General features: G+C 45.3%; 1 protein-coding gene across 4 annotated transcripts in view; it reads left to right on the top strand.

Moving 5' to 3' along the window:
* Nucleotides 1–1351: 1351 nt before the first annotated feature.
* ADCY8 (adenylate cyclase 8) overlaps nucleotides 1352–20503 on the top strand; it is a 261395-nt gene continuing 242243 nt past the window's right edge. For 3 of the 4 annotated variants that reach the window (XM_051844024.2, XM_017341537.3, XM_002710549.5), the window contains exon 1: nucleotides 1353–3541. In XM_051844024.2, coding sequence (XP_051699984.1) covers nucleotides 2582–3541 — 960 coding nt within the window. In that variant the 5' untranslated portion in view covers nucleotides 1353–2581. Of the gene's footprint in view, nucleotides 3542–20503 lie in introns of all 4 variants that reach the window. The other variant, XM_051844023.2, reaches the window with a different exon arrangement.

Below are 20503 nucleotides of genomic sequence, written 5' to 3'. Positions count from 1 at the left end.
AATGCCCACACACAGAGGACACAGCTCTCCACACATCCTGGCTTAGGCTTTACAAAACATAAAAAAAATAATAATCCTCCCAACTCCCAGGCCTGTCTGAGCTCCCTCACTGCTTGTTCCTCGTTCTGGAATTCTCTGTGCAAGACTCACGACCCGTTATGAGTTTAAACCAGAGTCCATATGCGAGAAGAAGGAAGAATTGCAAAGTCAAGAATTAAACCTCTTGTCTCTGATACACAGGCTTCACTCATAACGCTGGAAGTAGAGCATGGGGTGGGACTGGGACGTGGAACGCCGTTCTGGCTCCTGGCCGGCAGGAGGAAGGGGAGTTCTCTCCCCTGGGGCAAGGGAATTTCTCTCTCTCTCTCTCTCTCTCTCTCTCTCTCTCTCTCTCTCTCTCGGGAGAGGCTGCGGGGGCGGCCAGGAGAGGAGGTCATTTGGGCTTCCACGGGGCGCCACGGGGAGCGCGAAAGCGCTCAGGACCTGACGTCATTGGCCATCAGCTGACTGTGCTCCGCTGGCTACAGCCGCAGTCACACCTCCCCTGCTCTGCCACCTGCAGCCCGGCTCGCGAAGCTGCGGCCGCTCTCGCCCTGCGCACCGGCACCCAGGGAACCCTCTCTGCCTGGCGTTGGCGCCGGCACTGGACGCCTATGGCACTGTGACTTGGTCCGCGGCCAGCGCCGCCCTGGGCTTTGTAGGCAGCAGCTCCGCAGATCCCGGGTGGGCGGGAAACCTAGGTTCCAGGCTGTCCCCTGAAAATGCCATTCTGACGTCGTCCTCCTCGACCCTTACTGTAATTGGGGAGAAACTTGGTGCGTGAGGCCTGCCGGAGACGGCCCTATTTTTAAGCCCTGCGCCCTCCAGCTCTCCTATGTGATGTAGTAAACAGATCGCCTGCTCCTGGCATTGCATCTTCTTGGGGGGGGGGGGGGGTTGCTTTTAGTGGAAAAGTTGGTTTCGCCAAATGACGCCCAGGTGCGGAGGGCAGGAAGGAGAACTTCCTTCCCACCTCTCCGGGCTCTGGGAGTCCTTGGGGAAAGCGGCCTAAGGGTCCTGGCTCTGCACCTGCCTAGGAGCAGAGCCAGCGCCTAAAAAAGAACAGCGGAGGAACGGGCTCGGGCGGCCAGCGGCAGCGCTGGACAGCAGCGCTGCTGGAGCACGCCGGCGAGCCGCCCGCGCCAACCTGCCGGGGTCTGCTTCCACGCCAGGCCGTGCGGGCGGCTGCCTCCGAGACCTGGGGGCGTCCTGGCCAGATCTGGATGCCAGGTCCCAGCCGCTCCCCCTCCTCATCCCTCCGCCAGTTCAGGGGGCGTGGCTTAGCTCGGGGGCGGGTCTAAGTCGCCGCCGGTGTCTGACCGCTCTGACAGGTCTCTAAATTCCTCCCGACCGCCGGGTACCCGCAGCGCGCTTCGGAGCGCCAGGGTGGCACGCGGCGCTCGCCTGCATCGGGAGGCGTCCCGGGTGACCTCCACGCTGCCTCGGGCCTCCTTTCTCGCCCAAACCTAGCACCCACCGCCCCCGCCGAGCTTCGGTTCTAAAACCCCCAGGGACCCGCACCATCAGTTTCTCGGAGCTGTCTGCTTTGGAGCCCTCCTCACTTTTTGTTTCCCCTGCCTCCCGCTCCTCGTAGCTCCGGGCCAAATGGACTCCAAAGAGCGAAGTGAAGGGGATGGGAACGGTGCGCTACGACCTCTCCGAAGCACAGCTGGAAGCACTGAGCGCGCCTTTTAGCCGAGGCTGGGACCCTGGGGCTGGCGCCACCAGCCCCCCACCTTCCCGGGGGAGGCTTCTGGCCAGATACTGCGCTGCGCTGTCAGTCTTCGCCGTGGAAGTGGCGACAGCCAGGAAGGAGCCAAGGAGGGAGCCTCGGCACACCCCTTCCTCCAAATTAACTGTTTGGTGACTTGTTAGCGCTGAGCCTACCACCTCTCCGACACTCCCGCGGGGCGTCCAGCCACCTCTCGGACCCCCGTTCCTCCTTCTTCTCTGCCCCCGCCCCCAGCTCCGCCCCGGCTCCCATCCCGGCGCAATGGAGTTCTCCGAAGGGTAATGCACAGCTGCTAACTTCGCTACCACCGCCGCCGCTGGTCGCCCCCGGCCATCCCCCTGCAGCCGCCAAGCCGTGGGCGTCCGGAGCCCAGTGCCGCAGCCAGGGACCCGCCCGACGCGCAGCAGAAGCACGGCGCCCCGGCGCCTGGGCGCCTCTTGGAGAGCAAAGGCTGCGCCAAGACGCTGAGCCTAGAACCAGCCACGGAGCCAGAGCCCGGGAAGGGGCTGAGTGGCTCTGAGCTCCGCGGCTTCTGCGGACAAAAAGCCGCCAGCGCCGCTGCGCACGGGGGCTGCGCCGGCTGGCGGGAGGGCGGCGCGCAAGGACGCGAGAGTCCACTTCGATCTTCCAGGAGCCCTTTGCCCCGGGGCGCAATATGACCTGACCTACCAGGACCCTGCCAAGGGCACCTGCAACGGTGCAGCTGAGGAAAGAAGGGCTTTCTGCCAAGCACCCAACAGGAGACTTTCGGGTCTTCAGGACCCCCTCCCCAGCCGCCTCCCCCAGGTCCAGCGCCGGCGGACGGGCGCCATGGAGCTCTCCGATGTGCGCTTCCTTAGCGGCAGCGAGGAACTCTACACCATCCACCCGACGCCCCCGGCCGGCGACGGCGGGAGCGGCTCCCGGCCGCAGCGGCTGCTGTGGCAGACGGCGGTGCGGCACATCACCGAGCAGCGTTTCATTCATGGGCACCGGGGCGGCGGCGGCGGCGGGAGCGGAGGCTCCGGGAAAGGCTCGAACCCTGCGGGCTGCGGCCCCAACCACCACGCACCTCAGCTGTCCGGCGAGTCCGCGCTGCCGCTCTACTCGCTGGGCCCCGGGGAGCGGGCGCACAGCACCGGTGGCTCCAAAGTCTTCCCGGAACGCAGCGGGAGCGGCAGCGCCAGTGGCAGCGGGGGTGGGGGTGACCTGGGCTTCCTGCACCTTGACTGCGCCCCGAGCAACTCCGATTTCTTCCTCAATGGGGGCTATAGCTATCGAGGGGTCATTTTCCCCACCTTGCGCAACTCCTTCAAGTCCCGGGATCTGGAACGCCTGTACCAGCGCTATTTCCTGGGCCAAAGGCGCAAGTCGGAGGTGGTGATGAACGTGCTGGATGTGCTGACCAAACTCACCCTCCTGGTTCTGCACTTGAGCCTGGCCTCAGCACCCATGGACCCGCTCAAAGGCATCCTGTTGGGCTTCTTCACTGGCATCGAGGTGGTGATCTGTGCCCTGGTGGTGGTCAGGAAGGACACCACCTCGCACACGTACCTGCAGTACAGCGGCGTGGTCACCTGGGTGGCCATGACCACCCAGATCCTGGCAGCAGGTCTCGGCTACGGGCTCCTAGGTGATGGCATAGGCTACGTGCTCTTCACGCTCTTCGCCACGTACAGCATGCTGCCGCTGCCGCTTACCTGGGCCATTCTGGCTGGCCTGGGCACCTCGCTGCTGCAGGTGGTCCTCCAAGTGGTCATCCCTCGGCTGGCAGTCATTTCCATCAACCAGGTAAAGCTTGCCTGCCCTGCTCTTCCGCCCCACCCCCTCGACTTGTTTAGGAATCGCTCAGAGCGATCCAGGGTTGCCTCCCTCTCTGTGGGCCCCCTCCCCCAGCCTGGCACTGTGCCTGACACCAAGGGGAGCCTTGGCTGTGAGTGGGATGGTATCTCTCTTTCTCAGGGGATCTGGAGCCAAATGACCTCTAAAAGTTTTGACCAACTCTCTACGCTTCTACTGTGATGCTCTTTGTAATTCTCTGACATCAGCTAAGAAAGTCTCTCTGCTCCTCATGCCCTCCCACCCCACCCTCGACCTGCCATCCCTGGAGCAGGAGACAGAAAGGGAAGGGAAGCACCTGTTCTCTATCAGCTTTACCCCTAGGAGTCACAGCTTGGTGTGGGAAGGACCCTGGAGTTCAGAGTTGGGTATCTGTCTATCTCCATGCCACAAATCCTGAGTTTGCAAAGGAACCAACATTTGCTAAACACAGACTTGTCGCCAGTCCTGGATACCATCCATGTGTTAATCTCACCCAGTCTTTAAAACAATCCTGTGACACATGAGTTTTTGGGAAAATGTTTATTATGTTTATTGCCTTGGGGATCTGAGATATCATCTCTCATTACAGGATCCAAAACCCAATAAATGAATCTCAGGAGTTGGAGAAGCCAAAATCTTTGACAAACAATGCGTATTTTGAGTCACTGAAAGGGGGTATTTTGATGTAGATTATTTGAAATATGTAGGTGGAATCTCACTCTTAGGTCTTTTTTTCTCCCTGTACTTCCTTATTAAATATGGATGTGTTCCTGTGAACAAAGTTCATGCTGTCTGAGGTTGAGAAGTTAGACAATGATTCTGTTGTTTACACTCACTAAACCAATACATCGTTAATGGCCCAGCACTTCTTCACCAAATGCTGGTAGGTACCAGGAGACTGAATTTGAGGGCTTCTTGAAAATTAGGGCAGCATGTCAGCTAAAGTGTTTTCACTTAGAAGGTTGAGGTGAGGTGCGTGGACAGGGATCCACCTTATGTGTCTCTGGTCTGTCCTCAAACTCAGTGTCCCTTTTTCCATATTAGAAACTTAAAAGTTCCTCTTCCTTCTGGTCAGGTTTGAAGAAATGGGTTTTAAAAGAAGCAGGTACAAGAAGACGACTCTTGGTTTTTAGATCTGGCATCGTTAGAGTCTTTATTCATCACTGACCTCTGGGCTTCTGGTCTATTTGGTGCCCTATCTCCTCTCTGATGGCTCTAAATCCATTTCCTCAGGTTACTTATCTGTTTAGCTGCCATTTAAAGTCTCTCTGGGTGAAAAAAAAAAGAGTATATAAAGTGCATGGCTGTGATCATCCGTCATGAAATGGGAAGATGAAAGCTGCTCTAAGGGCTTATCAGTTACATTTCTCCTTGTTAAAGACAATAATGAATTTTATCTCAAAGTCATCATGAACTTGCAATACCCACTTATAGTGCATTCTTGACTTTCAAAGAAGTCATATACTTTCTTTAGGATTATATGAAACTATGCAATGTACTAACCGTGTTTCTCAATCCTGCATGCACCCAGATCTGAATCCCAAAACATAAGAATCTGCCTTCTTCTCAGATTTCTCAATCTCTTTTGCATGGTTCTGTATCATATATTTAGAATCAGTGATCTTTTCTTCCCTCACTTGTTCCTCTTCCCCTTTCTCCCTCTCATCTTAGCTATTTCCCTTCTCCCCTCCTCTTTCTTCATGTAACTCACTGAGTTTTTTCATAATATATTGCAACTGTAGGATTATGTGCATAAAATTTCATTTGTTATAACCCACTGCCTTTCATACAGTAGCCTTTCTTGGTACACATTACTAAAAGACTTCATCAAGTAACTTTGGAATAGTATTTAGAATAACACATCCAAAGTGGCAAAGTATGAATATTTTCAAAGTTCTAAGTATAGAGATACTTTTCTTGCCAAATGAATCCAGAAAGTAAATTTTGGCTCCATCTTTGTTTTATACTCTACTCAAATACTACCAGATGGACAAGGATTAAAAATAACCCCCAAATGTCTTCCAATCCCACCTCATCATAAACAATCCTCCACTGTGAACACCAAAGTCCGGGTACATGCAAGCCACGCTGACTCAACTTTTGGCTCAGATAGGAATTGTAGGTAAACTATGGTTACATAGGTTGAGCCCCCTTTCCAGTTTCTGAAGGGAAAACCAGAGCGCTCTCCTTTCACTTCGGTGCTGAAGGAGCCTTTTTAAACATTTTCCTTTGGCGCCCTCTATGGGTTCAAGATTCCTTCCTATGTCTTGCACATGGATGAAACGGAGACCTAATTGCTTGCTTTAAATGTCATTTTTTGAGAAGGTACTATTTCATTTTCCATAGTTGGTAATATTTTAAGACATAGCCAAAACATGACCACTAGTTCTCATAGCAACAAGAGTAAAATCCTTGCTTCTCGTCAGGTACACTCAATCCTCTGAGCTGGTTACTGTTTCTGCATATTTCTTTGCTCCTCCTCAGACTCTAAACACATCATCCATTCTTCTGTCTTCAAATTTCCCAAGCTCTTTTCTTTTTTGAAGATTTTTATTTATTTATTTGAAAGTCAGAGTTACACAGAGAGAGGAGAGGCAGAAATAGAGAGAGAGAGAGAGAGAGAGAGAGAGAGAGAGAGGTCTTCCATCCAATGGTTCACTCCCCTATTGGCCGCAATGGCTGGAGCTGCACTGATCCGAAGCCAGGAACCAGGAGTTTCCTCCAGTCTCCCACGAGGGTGCAGGGGCCCAAAGACTTGGGCCATCTTCAACTGCTTTCCCAGGCCACAGCAGAGAGCTGGATCGGAAGTGGAGCAGCTGGGTCTTGAGCCAGCGCCCATATGGGATGCTGGCGCTGCAGACCAGGGCATTAAGCCACTGAGCCACAGTGCCAGCCCCATCCCCAAGCTCTTTTCTTACCCCTTTATTTTTGCACCATTGCCTAGAACAGTTTCTCCCAGGCCTTCATATGACTGTCACATTCTCACGGGTCTAGACTGTCATATACCGTGCTCTTCATTGCATGATTTGTTTTATTTTCTCCAGAACAATGCACTATCTGAAATTATCTTCTTTGTTTGTATTTACTTTGTTTCTCCTCCCCATCATCACAAGAATGTAAATACCATAAAGGCAAAAGGACATTGTCTATAATGTTTACTTATCCTTAGAATCTAGGAAAATGCTAGGCACATGGTAGACACTCAACTGTCATGAATGAATAAAACTCTTCAGCGTATAAGCAATATTGTGTTGTTCAAAACTCTCCCAAAGATGCATATGCACACACTTATACACATACAATTAAGTTGCCTGTGTGTAAAGCAGTCATTTACTCATAAACACCTCTTGGAGAAATCGAAGGACAATGATGATCATCTGAGTTTGCACAATTTTCACACATAACTAAGCACCTTTATGTCCATTATTGAATCAAAGGATGACAAACATGTGGCATAGTCCTTCCTTTTTATTTCAGAGAAGAAATAGCAGATTCTTAGAAGTATTAAAGGGACAGTCTGAAGATCAGGAGCCTAGTAGGGAAAGGATTCAAACCTTGGTTCCACTGCCAGTCATTCGTCAGCAGCATTTTAGGGTTTCTCATTCCAAACATACCAGCATTTAAAATTGTTCAAGAACCAGGAGTACATGTTTTACTATTTAAGAGAGTAATACTCCATATAGCACATGAATGAGCATTTAATGAAAAAGCCAAAGGAAAATTATGAGGGGAAAATAATGGAATTGATGGGCATAGTTCTTATCGTCCTACCCAGCTAGATACAAATGTGTCAACTGAAGGCCATAAACACAAGAATATCATCTTTCTCTGCATTAATTTAATTCCCTTTAAGAAGATGGCTCATGTTTAAATTTCGCATTTTCAAGAACTAGGAGACGGAAATGGTAGTACAGTCAGATCACCTTGGCAGCCTTTTCACTTCACCGAAAATGCCATTTTCAAACATAACAAATGAGCCAGCCTTCCCTTAATCCAAAATATGAGAATCTGCTTCTCCTCCCTGCCTCCTCAAGGAAACCTGTGGCTTGACCACGCAACATGCAAGCTACAAATACCTGTAAACTCTCGAGATGAAGGACAAATCCCATGTTCAGTTGGACCACCCTTTGCTTTACCCTGTGAATACAGGACATCCAGTAGATTTCTTGCCATCAGCAAAGAGAGTGTTAGGTCTCCTCCACTCAATTAACAGTAAAAGTCCTCAGTTTCCCACCCAAACACATGTTATTGTCTATGACCCACATTTGTTTTGGGGTCCAGAATGTCATTGGGAATCCTGAGCCCAGTTCAAAGGACCCTTTTATTTCACCCTAATGATATTTAGCAACAGGTAAACTTAGGGCTACAGTTATTGATTCTTTGAGAAGCCTTACCCAATTCAAGTTAAATCAACTATATGTTTGTGATTCAAGCCAATGACAGGGATGCCTCATACAGATTCTCTCTAAAACCTTGATTTCTTCCCACTTCTTTTTGTTTGTTTGTTTGTTTTAAAGATTTATTTATTTATTTGAAAGTCAGAGTTACACAGAGAGAGGAGAGGCAGAGAGAGAGAGAGAGAGAGAGAGAGAGAGAGATCTTCCACCTGCTGGTTCACTCTCCAAATTGGCTGCAACTGCTGGAGCTGCGCTGATCCAAAGCTAGAGGAGCCAGGAGCTTCTTCCGGGTCTCCCACACGGATGCAGGGGCCCAAGGATTTGGGCCATCTTCTACTGCTTTCTCAGAGCTGGATCAGAAATGGAGCAGCCAGGACTTGAACCGAAGCCCATATGTGATGCTGGAGCTTCAGGCCAGTGCGTTAACCCTCTGTGCCACAGCGCTGGCCCCTCTTTCCAGTTATTAAACCAACTGTTTATCCTGGTAGTTCAATTTATCCATCAGGAAATTCATTATAAAATGATATTATCTATTTAAATAAAATATTAATGATAAGGTTATATTTATTAGATTTATTTATTAGATTATATTTATTAGATTCTTTCACATGGTAGATAAATTGACATCACTGTTGTTACAATTAGTATTTGATACTATTTTAATTACTGGCGAAAGTAATATGAGCTACCTAACATTTGAAACTCATCTTGTTCTCATTCTTCAGCTCATTAGTAAAAAGATGGTGGAAATCATTTAGTTATTGGAAAGCTGAGAGGCAGTAATATTTAACCAGAAAGATGATTGCATTATGCCTCCCTCTTGAGGATTCTAAAATGTTACAGCCAGTGGCTAATTAGTCTTGTCTGCCTCTTGCTGAGGGAGATAAGTGAAAGTGTCAGTGTGTAGGTGATTTCTCCAAGATCACTCTACAAGCAAAGGCAGCCAGGTCTGCAAATCCAAGCTAGTTAGTGTTCAAGGTCATGCTGCCAGATTTTAATTTCCCATGCAACATTTTCTTCCCTGTCTTAATGCACACCCCATCAAACAGTAGAGACTAGAGCCAGAAAAATGCTAATTAAATAATGATCCTCAAACTTGACTAATAATGAGGGGCATTTAGCCTACCATTTGGCCTTTAAAAATTTCTTTGAGTAAAAATGCATTTTTTGTACTTGGTATGATGGTGGTGTATGATATAAGAAGGTAGTGATTAAGAAAGGGGCAGGCTTTGTATATGACTTAAGTATGCATTTCTGATCATTTAAGTGAAGGCTTCACTGCATAGTAAAGATAAAATTAGTGTAATAGATTAGCAGCATCTCTCCGATTTATAAAATTTAAACATAAGTGAATGATAGTATATGTTCTCTGTCTAAGTCTAAGGAGTTTTGAAGCTAACTCAAATAGACAGAGTTCTGTGACTACTTAATATATCACAATTAGAATGTGACTTAAATCATCCCAATTTGGTAGATTATATCAAAGTAAACACTCACATAAGAACATAAATTTACGTTAAATGAACATAGCTGGGCTCCAATTTAATGCACCTCACTTATGGTACACATTTTTAAAACCCCCAAAGATCCCCATTTCTATACATTTTTCTTTAGTAAACTCATATATGTTATAAAAAATAATTACAACATTTCAGAATGTCTGAGAAAAATGCCTTTCAAAAACAGGTTTGAGTGTTAGCCTTCCCAGGAGATCCTTCTGAATGCCAGGAAATGGAAAAATATCTAAGACTCTCCTGTTCATTCTCCTACCTTTTCTCCTGTTTTTTTTTTTCTTTCTCCTTCCCTCCCTTTTTCCCATCCTTCCCTACTTATCTTCTTCTTCCCTTCCTCTTTTGTTTTCTTTCTATGTATATGTGTGTGTTGATAGAGAATGAGTTTTGCAAAGGATATTTTTAGTGACTGAAATGACCAATTAAAGCACTTCAGCCCTGGCCTGTAGAAATCTTTGCCCTGAAGATACTAGCAGATTTGGTGTCTGTGTATTTAGAGAGACTTGTAAAATGATTCTGTGACATGTGCTTTGCAAGACTGAATTACGAATTTGTTTTCCTTCATATCCTGTAATATCACCTGACTGGTATCAGTGGGCCAGGGAATAATGAGATTAGAACTGGGAGGACCTGGGGGACTTCACTTCTGGAGCAGCTGCCGCAATGTCATGCAAAGTGGGACAAATGTTTTAATCATATTTACACTTTCATGATGGATGGTGTTTTAAGAGCTCGTCAAAAATAAGTGAAATCAAGCATAAAAAGGAAGACTTTAAAAAACATTTTATCCCAGATTGAGTACTGCTGCTGGCAATGTGTAATCAGGACACTACCATGATCATGCTGATGTGACATTTCACTGTTGCCTAAATATTTCTTAGGATGCTAATTTATTCACTTCACAAATGTCTATTTGAGTGGATGTGTTTATTCCCAAAACATAGGCAACATTTGCAACATTCATACCAAACCTTCCCTCACACCAGCAAATGGGCACAATATTGATTCTCTGAGAGACTGATAGGCCTAGAATAAGCCGTTGGACAACATATCAGTTCACATGACATATTGCATCTGAAGCTTATTCCTAATATTTTCCCTGAGCTGGAATTTAAGAAACAGAACTTGAAGGTTGACAGCAAAATTGAAGGTTGAATAATTTTCTTGATACATAGGTTTGAACCTGAGTTAGCAAGAGAGAAGATTATGTAGATAATTTCTTTCCCTAGATTTTCTTGGGGCTTGTGTAGAAGAATGTGACATTAGCCAGCCTGAACAGAGAAGGGAAGCCAGTGGAATGGGTCCTGTACTTCTCCAGGAAATGTAATTGGATTTACACATTCAAATTATGCATGTGAGTTTTGTTTATGAAGGACTATTCTAAGAAGTCAGGTCACTTAAGCAACACTTCAGAAGCCAGCTTTTCTCACTGCAAGATTTTTCACAGTCAGCCCTGTGGGGTAGAGGAAGAATGCTGAGTAGGTTAATTAACCATGGAGATGCCAGACATTCCAAAGACAGCTCAGCCACATCCTGATGGGAATAAAAGCCATTTTACCAGCAAACATCATCATGAGACTTCCTTCTCTACAGACAAAATGAACTTTGGACAGGACATGTTGTCAAATAAACCCGCATTTGCTTATTTTTTGGATATCTATTCATTGGGCACCAAAATAGGCATGTGTGCAAATTAAAACTTGAATTTCATTCAGCTGGATCACCCATTTTCAGATTTAATAACTTGCAATACTTTACACATTCATTAGCCTCTGGTATTTCTGTCCCATTCCTCCCCTTCCTGCCTTATATGCCCAGGCTCAAGTACTACTAATTGCAAAATATCTTCAAAGCACAAATTCCCCCATACCAGGAAATGATTGTAAAGATATGGACTAGATAAGAAAATAAATCACACTAATGTTCTGAGGCTTGTTTTTCAATGAGTGACTTTTAAAAATTATCATCTTTATATGAAATGCCTACACTGTGAAATTTTCATGTGAAAACAGAAACTATAACCACCTCATTGTGTAAACAGCACATCATTGTCCTGTGTCAGCTGGCTTTCCAGTTGACTAGAAGAAACTGTTTCAAAATATTTTCTTGATTTATATGTGTATCTGTGTGTGCATATGTGATTACATGCTGAATGCACATGATTGCTTATAAAATAGAGACTATTAAGGATTAGGAAATGCGTAGTAAAAATGCATGTATTTCTTTAACTCGGGCCACAAAGAGGAGAAATGCAACATTAAAATTCTAAAAGAACAGTTGGGAAAGAAGACTAATGCCATTGGAAGTCCTGATGATAGAAGGAATACAGGAATATACTGACTGTCCTGGAATACTTAGGGTTCTGCCACAACAAAAAGATTGGTCATTTTATGGGTATGTCCTAAAAGACCAAAGAATGCCCACTACAGTAGGATTGGTTTTGATTTCTTATAAGATAAGGCTTTGTAACCAATAGACACGTTCAGTGGGCTGCTTTTTGAAATGATGGGATCTCTGTTATGACGTTTCTGCACAGGAAAGCTGAGATTCAAGGGAGCTCTTTTTCAAGGTAAATTGAAAGCCACTGGTTCTACATGCAAGCCGACATAAGCTACCTTACAGGATGACAAGGAGAAGGGCAAAAGCCAAAGTGGTCAAAGGCATGGGCCAATGGACTCTTCTTCCCTTTTAGGATCTCTCTAACATCACTGCCCAATGACCTCTGCTTGTATTTTAGGGACCAGAATTGTGGCACATTGCCACTCCCAAAGAAGGAAAGGATGGCAAAAATAGATTCAATGCTGCTGTTCCTCAAAAAATTAGTATTTCGTTGGAAAGAAAGGGAGAGTGCATATTGAGTAGGTAAATTGTTCAACAGATATTTATTGACTGCTTTCTAGGTTCCAGGGCTTGGGACGCATGCACTGTACAGATAAAGTCATTGCGCTAATGGAGCTTATACTTACATGGATTTGGGGCGGGAGTTTTTTACTCAGGTGAGTGGTTGAGTGGTTTGTACCTGATTTTTCAAACCTACCTGTAGCCCAGGATGCAGCAAATATATTACACTAATGCAAGTCTTGGGATTTCTTTTATTATAGACATCTGAAGCATGAAACATCAAAGCTGAAGTGAATTTCTTTTAGGAGTTGCATAAAGTCAAAAGTCAGATTCTAAAAGAAATAGTGGTATGTAACTCTTCCTTACTAATAATGGAGGGTAAAAGAACCCTTTGAAAGAGGTAAGATGCCAGTTATTTCAGCATCACATTGTCACAATCTGAGTGCCTACCAAACTTGGTGACCTGAGGACATGGTTTGAGGGAGTGTCTGCGTTATGCAGGGGAAGGTCAGGCTGTTCTTCAGCTCTGAGAGCTGGCGGTCACTCTGTGTTTACAATAACCACATCTAAAACCTGAAGAGCTTCTCTGGAGCCCCAGGAAACCCAACCACCAATAAAGGGAAGGCTGGCAAGGAGCTCCCACAAGGCTCACATCCATTTGCTTGGTACATTGTTGTGCCTTCCATGTTCCTCTAAAACAGCAACATCATTGAGAGCCCACATGCCAACCAGACTGTGAGCTCCTAGAAGTCAAGGGCTGTATCTTGCTCATCTTTGTGTCCTTAGCATCTGCCATAGCACCTGGCACATGGATGACTCTAAAAACCATACTTTTAAGGGAATGGGATGAGGAATATGATGTAACTATCTCCCTCCCCCTACCATCTCTCCATCTCTCCCTTCCTCACACACAGTCACACAGTCATTAACATAGAATGAGAAACTGGTAAGAGAAATCAGTTTCTCTGTTCAGTATAGGCAAAAGTACACCAGGAATTATTCTATCAAGTACTTAGTGCAGTTATGCAAAGAACTGGAAGCTCAGTTTTTGCTATACAAATGCTAAATCAGTTGTTATAAACAATGGGAAGAAAAATGCAAGTGAGTATCCACACTATTTAAAGAAAAAAATATGGACCTGAAAATTTTAAATGGATCAGGTTAACCCACTTAAAATAGAGTCCAAGTACATCACCCTGTCATCCTTCTTTGTGCTTTAGTGCAACGGTTCTGAATCCCAGTCTGTAGCCCAGGAGTTCCTCACTGTATGGCACACTCAAAATCACACGTTTAGCTTGGTTTCTTAGGTACGTGACCTTTCCCAAATGCTGGTGAAGTAGGCAGGCATACAGGTTAAAATTGATTAGGTTTGTGAGCTGGAAGACCATGCCTTCACCACGCCCCTGTGTGACCTCCTGCCCCTACCTGGCCACACCTGGGTGCCCACCAGCCAATCAGGTTAATTAATACTCCCCTTTGGAAGTGGGTTAAAAGCCCTGGGACACGGTGTGTCCCGGCCCTTCTCTTTTCCCTGGCCTCTTGCCAGGAGGGCCTTGCTGTAGCCCAGCGCCTCCAAGGCTTCCAGGCCTAGATGCTCCTCCACGTGGCTAGTTCCTGGTGCTTGGTATGAACCCCTATTCACCTCTCTCTCTTAAATAAAGCTCTCACTCTTCTATGCATCTTTCTCACTAAATAGAAGCTTAAAACGTGCCATGCTGCCTCGTTTATCTGTGCTGGTATTTAGAATTCTTCTCTAAATATTAGGCAAGAACCCTCTCGGGCTTATTAATATTGGGGATTTATTAATAAGCATATGGAGAAATCGTATGGCACCCCAAATTCTGGTAGCACATGCGGCACCTCAGATAGCACTTCTGGGGAACTTTAAGGGGCCACATTTTTGTACAAATTTTAGGGGGTCATGTCCGATTTCACTGGCATGTTCTTTGGCTTAACCCCTGTCTGCCAGATACTCACCGTCCTGCATTACAAGGGTACAACAGTAGGGAGAAGGTGCCGCAGCCTTTCCACCTGACTCCTGGACTTCTGAACAGAGATGGCCTGACTCATTCCTCAGGGGAGGACATTGAACAAAGCAGGCTGACTTTGTTGAGCATAAAACTAGATAATTAATTAGTCCTGCAGCATAAAACCTATTGCCTGAAGACCAGGTTTTGCCCTAACTAGATCAGTTATCTGCTGACTGACAAGAAGCAAATGAAGGACCAGTTTTAGGTATTGGAGCCTAGTACAGTTAACTAAAACAATCTTTATAAAGTCTGAATAAAATTATGAGAAACTCTTCTGGTTTTAGTTCTGTGAAGCATTATCCCATTTAGTTCATTTTTCTGCAGTCAATTAGTTTAAAAAACAAACTCAGGAAAAGCAAATTTGCTCAAAATTAAGCACCTCTCTCCCCCATTACTTTAGTGAGTCCTCTTGATCTATTGGTGGTAAACTATTCATTGGAAAATGAATTCACAGTCCAGTGGTCAGTCTTCAATTGGCACAAGGTCTCTTCTGTTTATAACACAGAGAGATATTGCCCTCTTACAAAGTGAAATAATGACATCATATGTGGCTTTTGGGGCTGTGCCCTAGCCATCTCAGCCAGAGTAGAACTGTGCCAATGGACAGAGACATTTTTGAAATCATGGAAGTCCATTTCCTTAAAAATGTACAAACCACACATTCTCATCCTATATTTGCTATGGATTTTTCTCAGTGACTTTGGCAAAATAAATAGAGTGGCTTCTTTGGGCAAAAATTTCTTCATACCTATAAGGACAGTGGGAAAAAATGCAGAATTCTTGAGCTAGACGTCCCTTCTCTTCCTACAACATGATTCTTTGCCTGCCCATCCTTCCCGCCCCATGTTGCACAGCTGTTAGCCTCCAAGTCCCTCTTGCCAGCTGGACAGTGGCCCTCACAAAGTCAAGTGGTACCTGAGTCCTTGTTGAGCTTCTACAACATAGCATAGCACTGACTACATGCTATTCCTTCTCGGATTCCTTTAGGACTTTAATGTTGGTACTCCTTAGATTTCCATCCCATATGTCTCCCTATTTTCTCACTGTATAATCCCTGCTGAGCAATAATCAAAGCCCCCTCTCCATTAACAACCATGAGCCTCTGTGCTGCTCACTCCTCACACATTATCTCCAACACAGTTTTCTCTGCCAAGCCTAAGACCAGGAAATCTAGCGACCTTCTCAATACCTCCATCTAAGAGTCCCATAGGCAGCTCAACGTCAGCTCATAATACTAACCCCCTCCTACTCCACATCTGTATGAAAGTCTGATGATCTTGTCTCCCATTGCTGGGGTCCATTCACAGGTCTCTGTCCTACTCTTTCTGTTTTAGTGTTTTACCCCCCTCCCCTATTTCTCAAGTCTGTCATTCCCCACCTCCCACCCAATGCGACCTTCCCCAAATGCTAGTATGTTTATCAAATCACTCCATTGGGAAAATTCTGTTGAATCTCATCACCAGTTTCTATATAGTCTGTTGCCTCTGCCTACCTGTGTTTTCTAGAAAAATTCTTTCCCTTCTTGTCTGTCAGCATTCACTCAGGTATCACCAGTTCCAGAAATCCTCTTAGACTCTTTCTCCAAGACAAGTGCCAGCTTAAAATGTGTGGCATGTGCTTAATTTGAGAATAATATTTTTTTGACATTCACGATCTGACCTCAGGTTAGATTTTTAAGAGAAGAGGGGAATGTAAATGTTACAGAGTTTGACAAAAAGACAGGCAGTCCTTCACATAAGACTCTGCCAATGGGAGAATATTTTGTTGAGGCAGGCTATGAATCAGGCCAGCACATTTCACAAAGAAAGCACTGTATAGGGATCATGGCAGAAGGTGTTGATTTAGAACACCTGGGATTCGCCTGCCATTTATTGATTTCATGGCTCCAACTAGGGCCTCAATCTTACTCTACCTCACTTCCTTCACTACAAAATGAAAAAAAAAAATAGAATCCCAGAAGGTTATTGAAGAGATAAACTAATACAATGGAGTGTTTAGATCAAGGCCTGGTAAGGAGGAATCATGCAATGCATTTTATTTGTAATTATCATTTGTTTCAGATTACTCACTTTTTTCCATGAGTCCTCTGCCCAAAGCAGCCCTTTTCCAGGCTTCACCTGGCAAAACTCATTGCACCTTTGACACAGGCTTTTCCAACTCTAGTATGAGTAGAAATCACTTAAATCTCTTTGCAGAATTTGGATTTGGGAGACACCCAAGATTCTGAATTTCATTTTTTTCTTTTAAAATTTTATTTATATAAGGTGAACAAATTTCATGTATTTCATATATGCAGATTTATTTATTCATTTATTTGAGAGAATAAACTGCAGAAAAAGAGGGAGATAGAAAAGTCTTTCCATCCACTGGTTCACTCCCCAAATGGCCACAATGGCCAGAGCTGGGCCAGTCCAAAACAAGGAGCTTATTTCGGGTCTCCCATGAGATGCAGGAGCCCAAGTACTTGAGCCATCTTCTACTGCTTTCTCAGACCATAGCAGAGAGCTGGATTGGAAGAGGAGCAGCCAGGACAGCGGCAGCACCTATATGGGATGCCAGCACTGCAGGCAGAGCCACAGCCCTGGCCCCTCATACATGCCGATTTAAGAGCATAATGATACTTCCCACCCATGCTCCCACCTTCCCTCCTCCTTCCTTTCATATTTTTGTTTTAATTTTTACAATGACATACTTTCAGTTTATTTTATAATCACAAGCTTAACCTTCTACCAAATAAAAAATTCAAAACAAATGGTAGGAGATGTAGGCTGCAGATTATCATTCAGAGGGCAAGGTGTTGGTGTTCAGCAGACCCCACATTCTCTGCAGTGGAGCTCTGCTATTCCACCAAGTAGGTGTCAAGTCCCCGTCCTCTGGTTCTAATGCCTTTAAATTGGTCTTTGTCCATTCAGGCTACCATAACTAAATATTATATGCTGGGTGGACTATAAACAAGAAACATTTATTTCTCATTGTGCTGGGGGCTGGGAAGGCCAAGGTCAAAGCACCAGCAAATGCTGTGTCTGGTGAGGGTTTGCTTCTCGTCTATTATGGCCATCTTCTCTCGATGTCTTCACAGAGTGGCAGAAATGAGGCACTCTCAGAGGTCCATTTATAAAGCAGCCATCATACTCATGAGAGCCCCATCATCTCATGACCTGATCACCGCCCAGAGACCCCAGCTCTTAATACCGTCACCCAGGGACTCAGCATTTGCACATTTGAATCTTGAGGAGGGGATACAGACGTTTCAGACCGTGGCAACATTTATCCGTCATTTATTCATTCCTTCATTTAGTCATTTGAATGACAAATACTTATGGAGTACCATGGCTTGCAAGACACAGCCATCAAAAGATAGCAAAACACTATGGCAAGGAGACCAATCCAGGACCCTGCTACTAGTTTATAACCCAGAGCTAGTGATAGCCATCAGATAACAACCTTGATAAGTAAATGATTTTGAACCCAGTGAACTGCTTTTCAGGCAGATTTGTTGCAGGGCCATGACTAGGGTAATGGGAGTGAGGGTGTAAAACTCAATGAGGCGCTTACTCTCAGGCACCAATCCTGCACCTTTACAAACCTTACAAGGAGCAATCCCCAGGGCCCATGCTGTGGTGTTTCAGGTAAAAGCCGCTGCCTGGGGTGCTGGTTCAGAGTCCATGCTGCTCTGTTTCTGATCCAGCTCTTTGTTAATGTTACTGTGTCTTGGAAAGCGGCAGAAAATGACCCAAGTGCTTGGGGCCCTTGCACCCATGTGGGAGGCCTGGAGGAAGTTCCTGGCTCCTGTCTTCGGGTCAGCCCAGCTCTGGCCCTTGGGACCATTTGGAGAGTGACCCAGCAGATGGAAAATCATTTTTCTCTCTCTCTTTCCCTCCCTCTCTCTCTCTCTGTGGCTCTTCTTTCTTTTTTTTTTTTCTTTTTACAGGCAGAGTGGACAGTGAGAGAGAGAGAGACAGAGAGAAAGGTCTTCCTTTTGCCGTTGGTTCACCCTCCAATGGCCGCCACGGCCAGCACACTGCGGCCGGCACACCGCGCTGATCCGATGGCAGGAGCCAGGTGCTTATCCTGGTCTCCCATGGGGTGCAGGGCCCAAGCACTTGGGCCATCCTCCACTGCACTCCTGGGCCATAGCAGAGAGCTGGCCTGGAAGAGGGGCAACCGGGACAGAATCTGGCGCCCCGACCGGGACTAGAACCTGGTGTGCCGGAGCCGCTAGGTGGAGGATTAGCCTATTGAGCCGTGGCGCCGGCAGCCATCTTCTTTTGATAATAAAGAAAAAAAGAAAAATGAAAAACAGAAGGTGCAATTAATCCAGTTTTGTGTTCCTGGTACCCAGTTTGCCTCATTCTAATCCTGGTCACTGATTCTATCGGAAAGGAAAAATCTGACTAGAACTGCCTTGCAGAAATTATTTTCAATTAAAATCTGAAGGAGAAAAAGGAGATACCAAGTACGATTGGAATAATGCATTTCTTATTTCTGCTACTAAGCCATGTGCTTTCTGAGGACAGGGTCTGTCCTTTTCTATATCTTTGAAATAGACACTGACACATCCCAAGGGAAGCTTGTAGCAGCGCCTTGTTGAGTAAATGCCTGTCAATCACATTAGCATCAATACTGCTGCTTCCTTTTTTATGCATGAAGATGCTGAGCTCAGAGTGGTTGCATCATTTCCCTTCAGTCACATGACTAATCAGAGCTTCCAATCTACAACTGTCTCATTTCAAAGTTGCCCCCTGGGCTTGATGGTTTGTTATGGCCACTTTGTCTCAATTAAATATGCTAGTTCCCGAGGAAGTAAGTTAAAAGTAATAAAGAAAAAGAAAAATGAAAATTGTATTCTTAGTAGTAGCCATGCTTATGATAATTTCTATTGAACAGTGGAGCCAGGCAGATGGTACATCACGTTGAAAAGAGCATCCAAATAGCCCACAGAACACCCACCTAAGATTTTATATCCAACACAGGGTAGCTTTGTACAGGCCAATCAAATTGTCTTGGCGGCAAAAAAGAATTTCTCATTGCTCCAAAATTCTATCACTATGAAACAATTTTTGAGTTTCCTCACAGCTTTAAGAAATGCTTCCCATGAGTTGTTATGAATATGGGTATTTGTATACTTTCCTGGTTTATTTGGTTTCCAAGATCAGATAATGGCAATCCTCATGGAAAACGTAGTTTGTTGTGGACTTTGACTTCTGAGAAACTTGGGAAGATGATTATGAGTAATGATTTAGCAAATACTGAGAGAATTACTTACTAGATGGTGGTTAATATTTAATGTATTTAATTCTTTCTATTGGCCTAATTGGATTGGCACCATCAGTTGTAAAATCTTATGTTACTACAGACATTCAGTGTGTTTTGAAGGGACTGGTAACAGTAATACTTAATTGGTAGACAATTGTTTCTTTTCAGTGTGTAATTAGTGACATCATGGTACTTGTCAGAACTGCCTATCTGGTTTTTATCAAAATGTGCATGTTACTTGCGATCAACAAGCCACTGTATGTCAATATTGCCCAGCAGTGATTGAGCTAGGCATTTATACAGCTTGAGAATCATAACTGGGAGTTTGGCTTTTGTGGTTTCTTCTTATTTGTGGACCCCAGGAAACAGACAATATGGCCTTCAGGAACTCATTTAATCCTGCTGTACTTTTTAGTCACATCATCCTTAACAAGATGAGAATAAGATACTTGCTATTAAAACCTCACTGCTAATAAAGGAGTTTATGAATATTGAGGAGTTTTGAACCAATAAATGGCAATCAGCAAGCACCCAGTGGCAGTGGTATTAACATTTCTGTAAAATCAGAAGTGTGCTTAATGTGATCACACAGGATCAGGCTGCACTGCTGTTTGATTGGCATGAAACTCTGCCAAACCCAGGACAGTTGTCAACAGGTGAGTTAACCTAGGACCACCTGAGTGGTGTGAAATCCACAGGAGGGCTCTACCATGTCAGCTATTGCTGGCAGCAGTATTCACTGCATACTAGGAGCGAACACACACCTCAAGAAGAGACGGTTTCAAACTGCATGTTACTACAGCATTCCCCCCACCAGATACAACTGACTCTCTTCAGGACTCATTCCTTTGACATGTATCCGAACATTTTATGTGGAAAAAAAAAAACATTTGCCCT

The sequence above is a fragment of the Oryctolagus cuniculus genome, chromosome 6 (genome assembly GCF_964237555.1).
Source record: "Oryctolagus cuniculus chromosome 6, mOryCun1.1, whole genome shotgun sequence".
Taxonomy (NCBI): domain Eukaryota; kingdom Metazoa; phylum Chordata; class Mammalia; order Lagomorpha; family Leporidae; genus Oryctolagus; species Oryctolagus cuniculus.
Note: the sequence above shows the minus strand (reverse complement) of the source record. Positions and strands in the feature narration are given on the sequence as shown.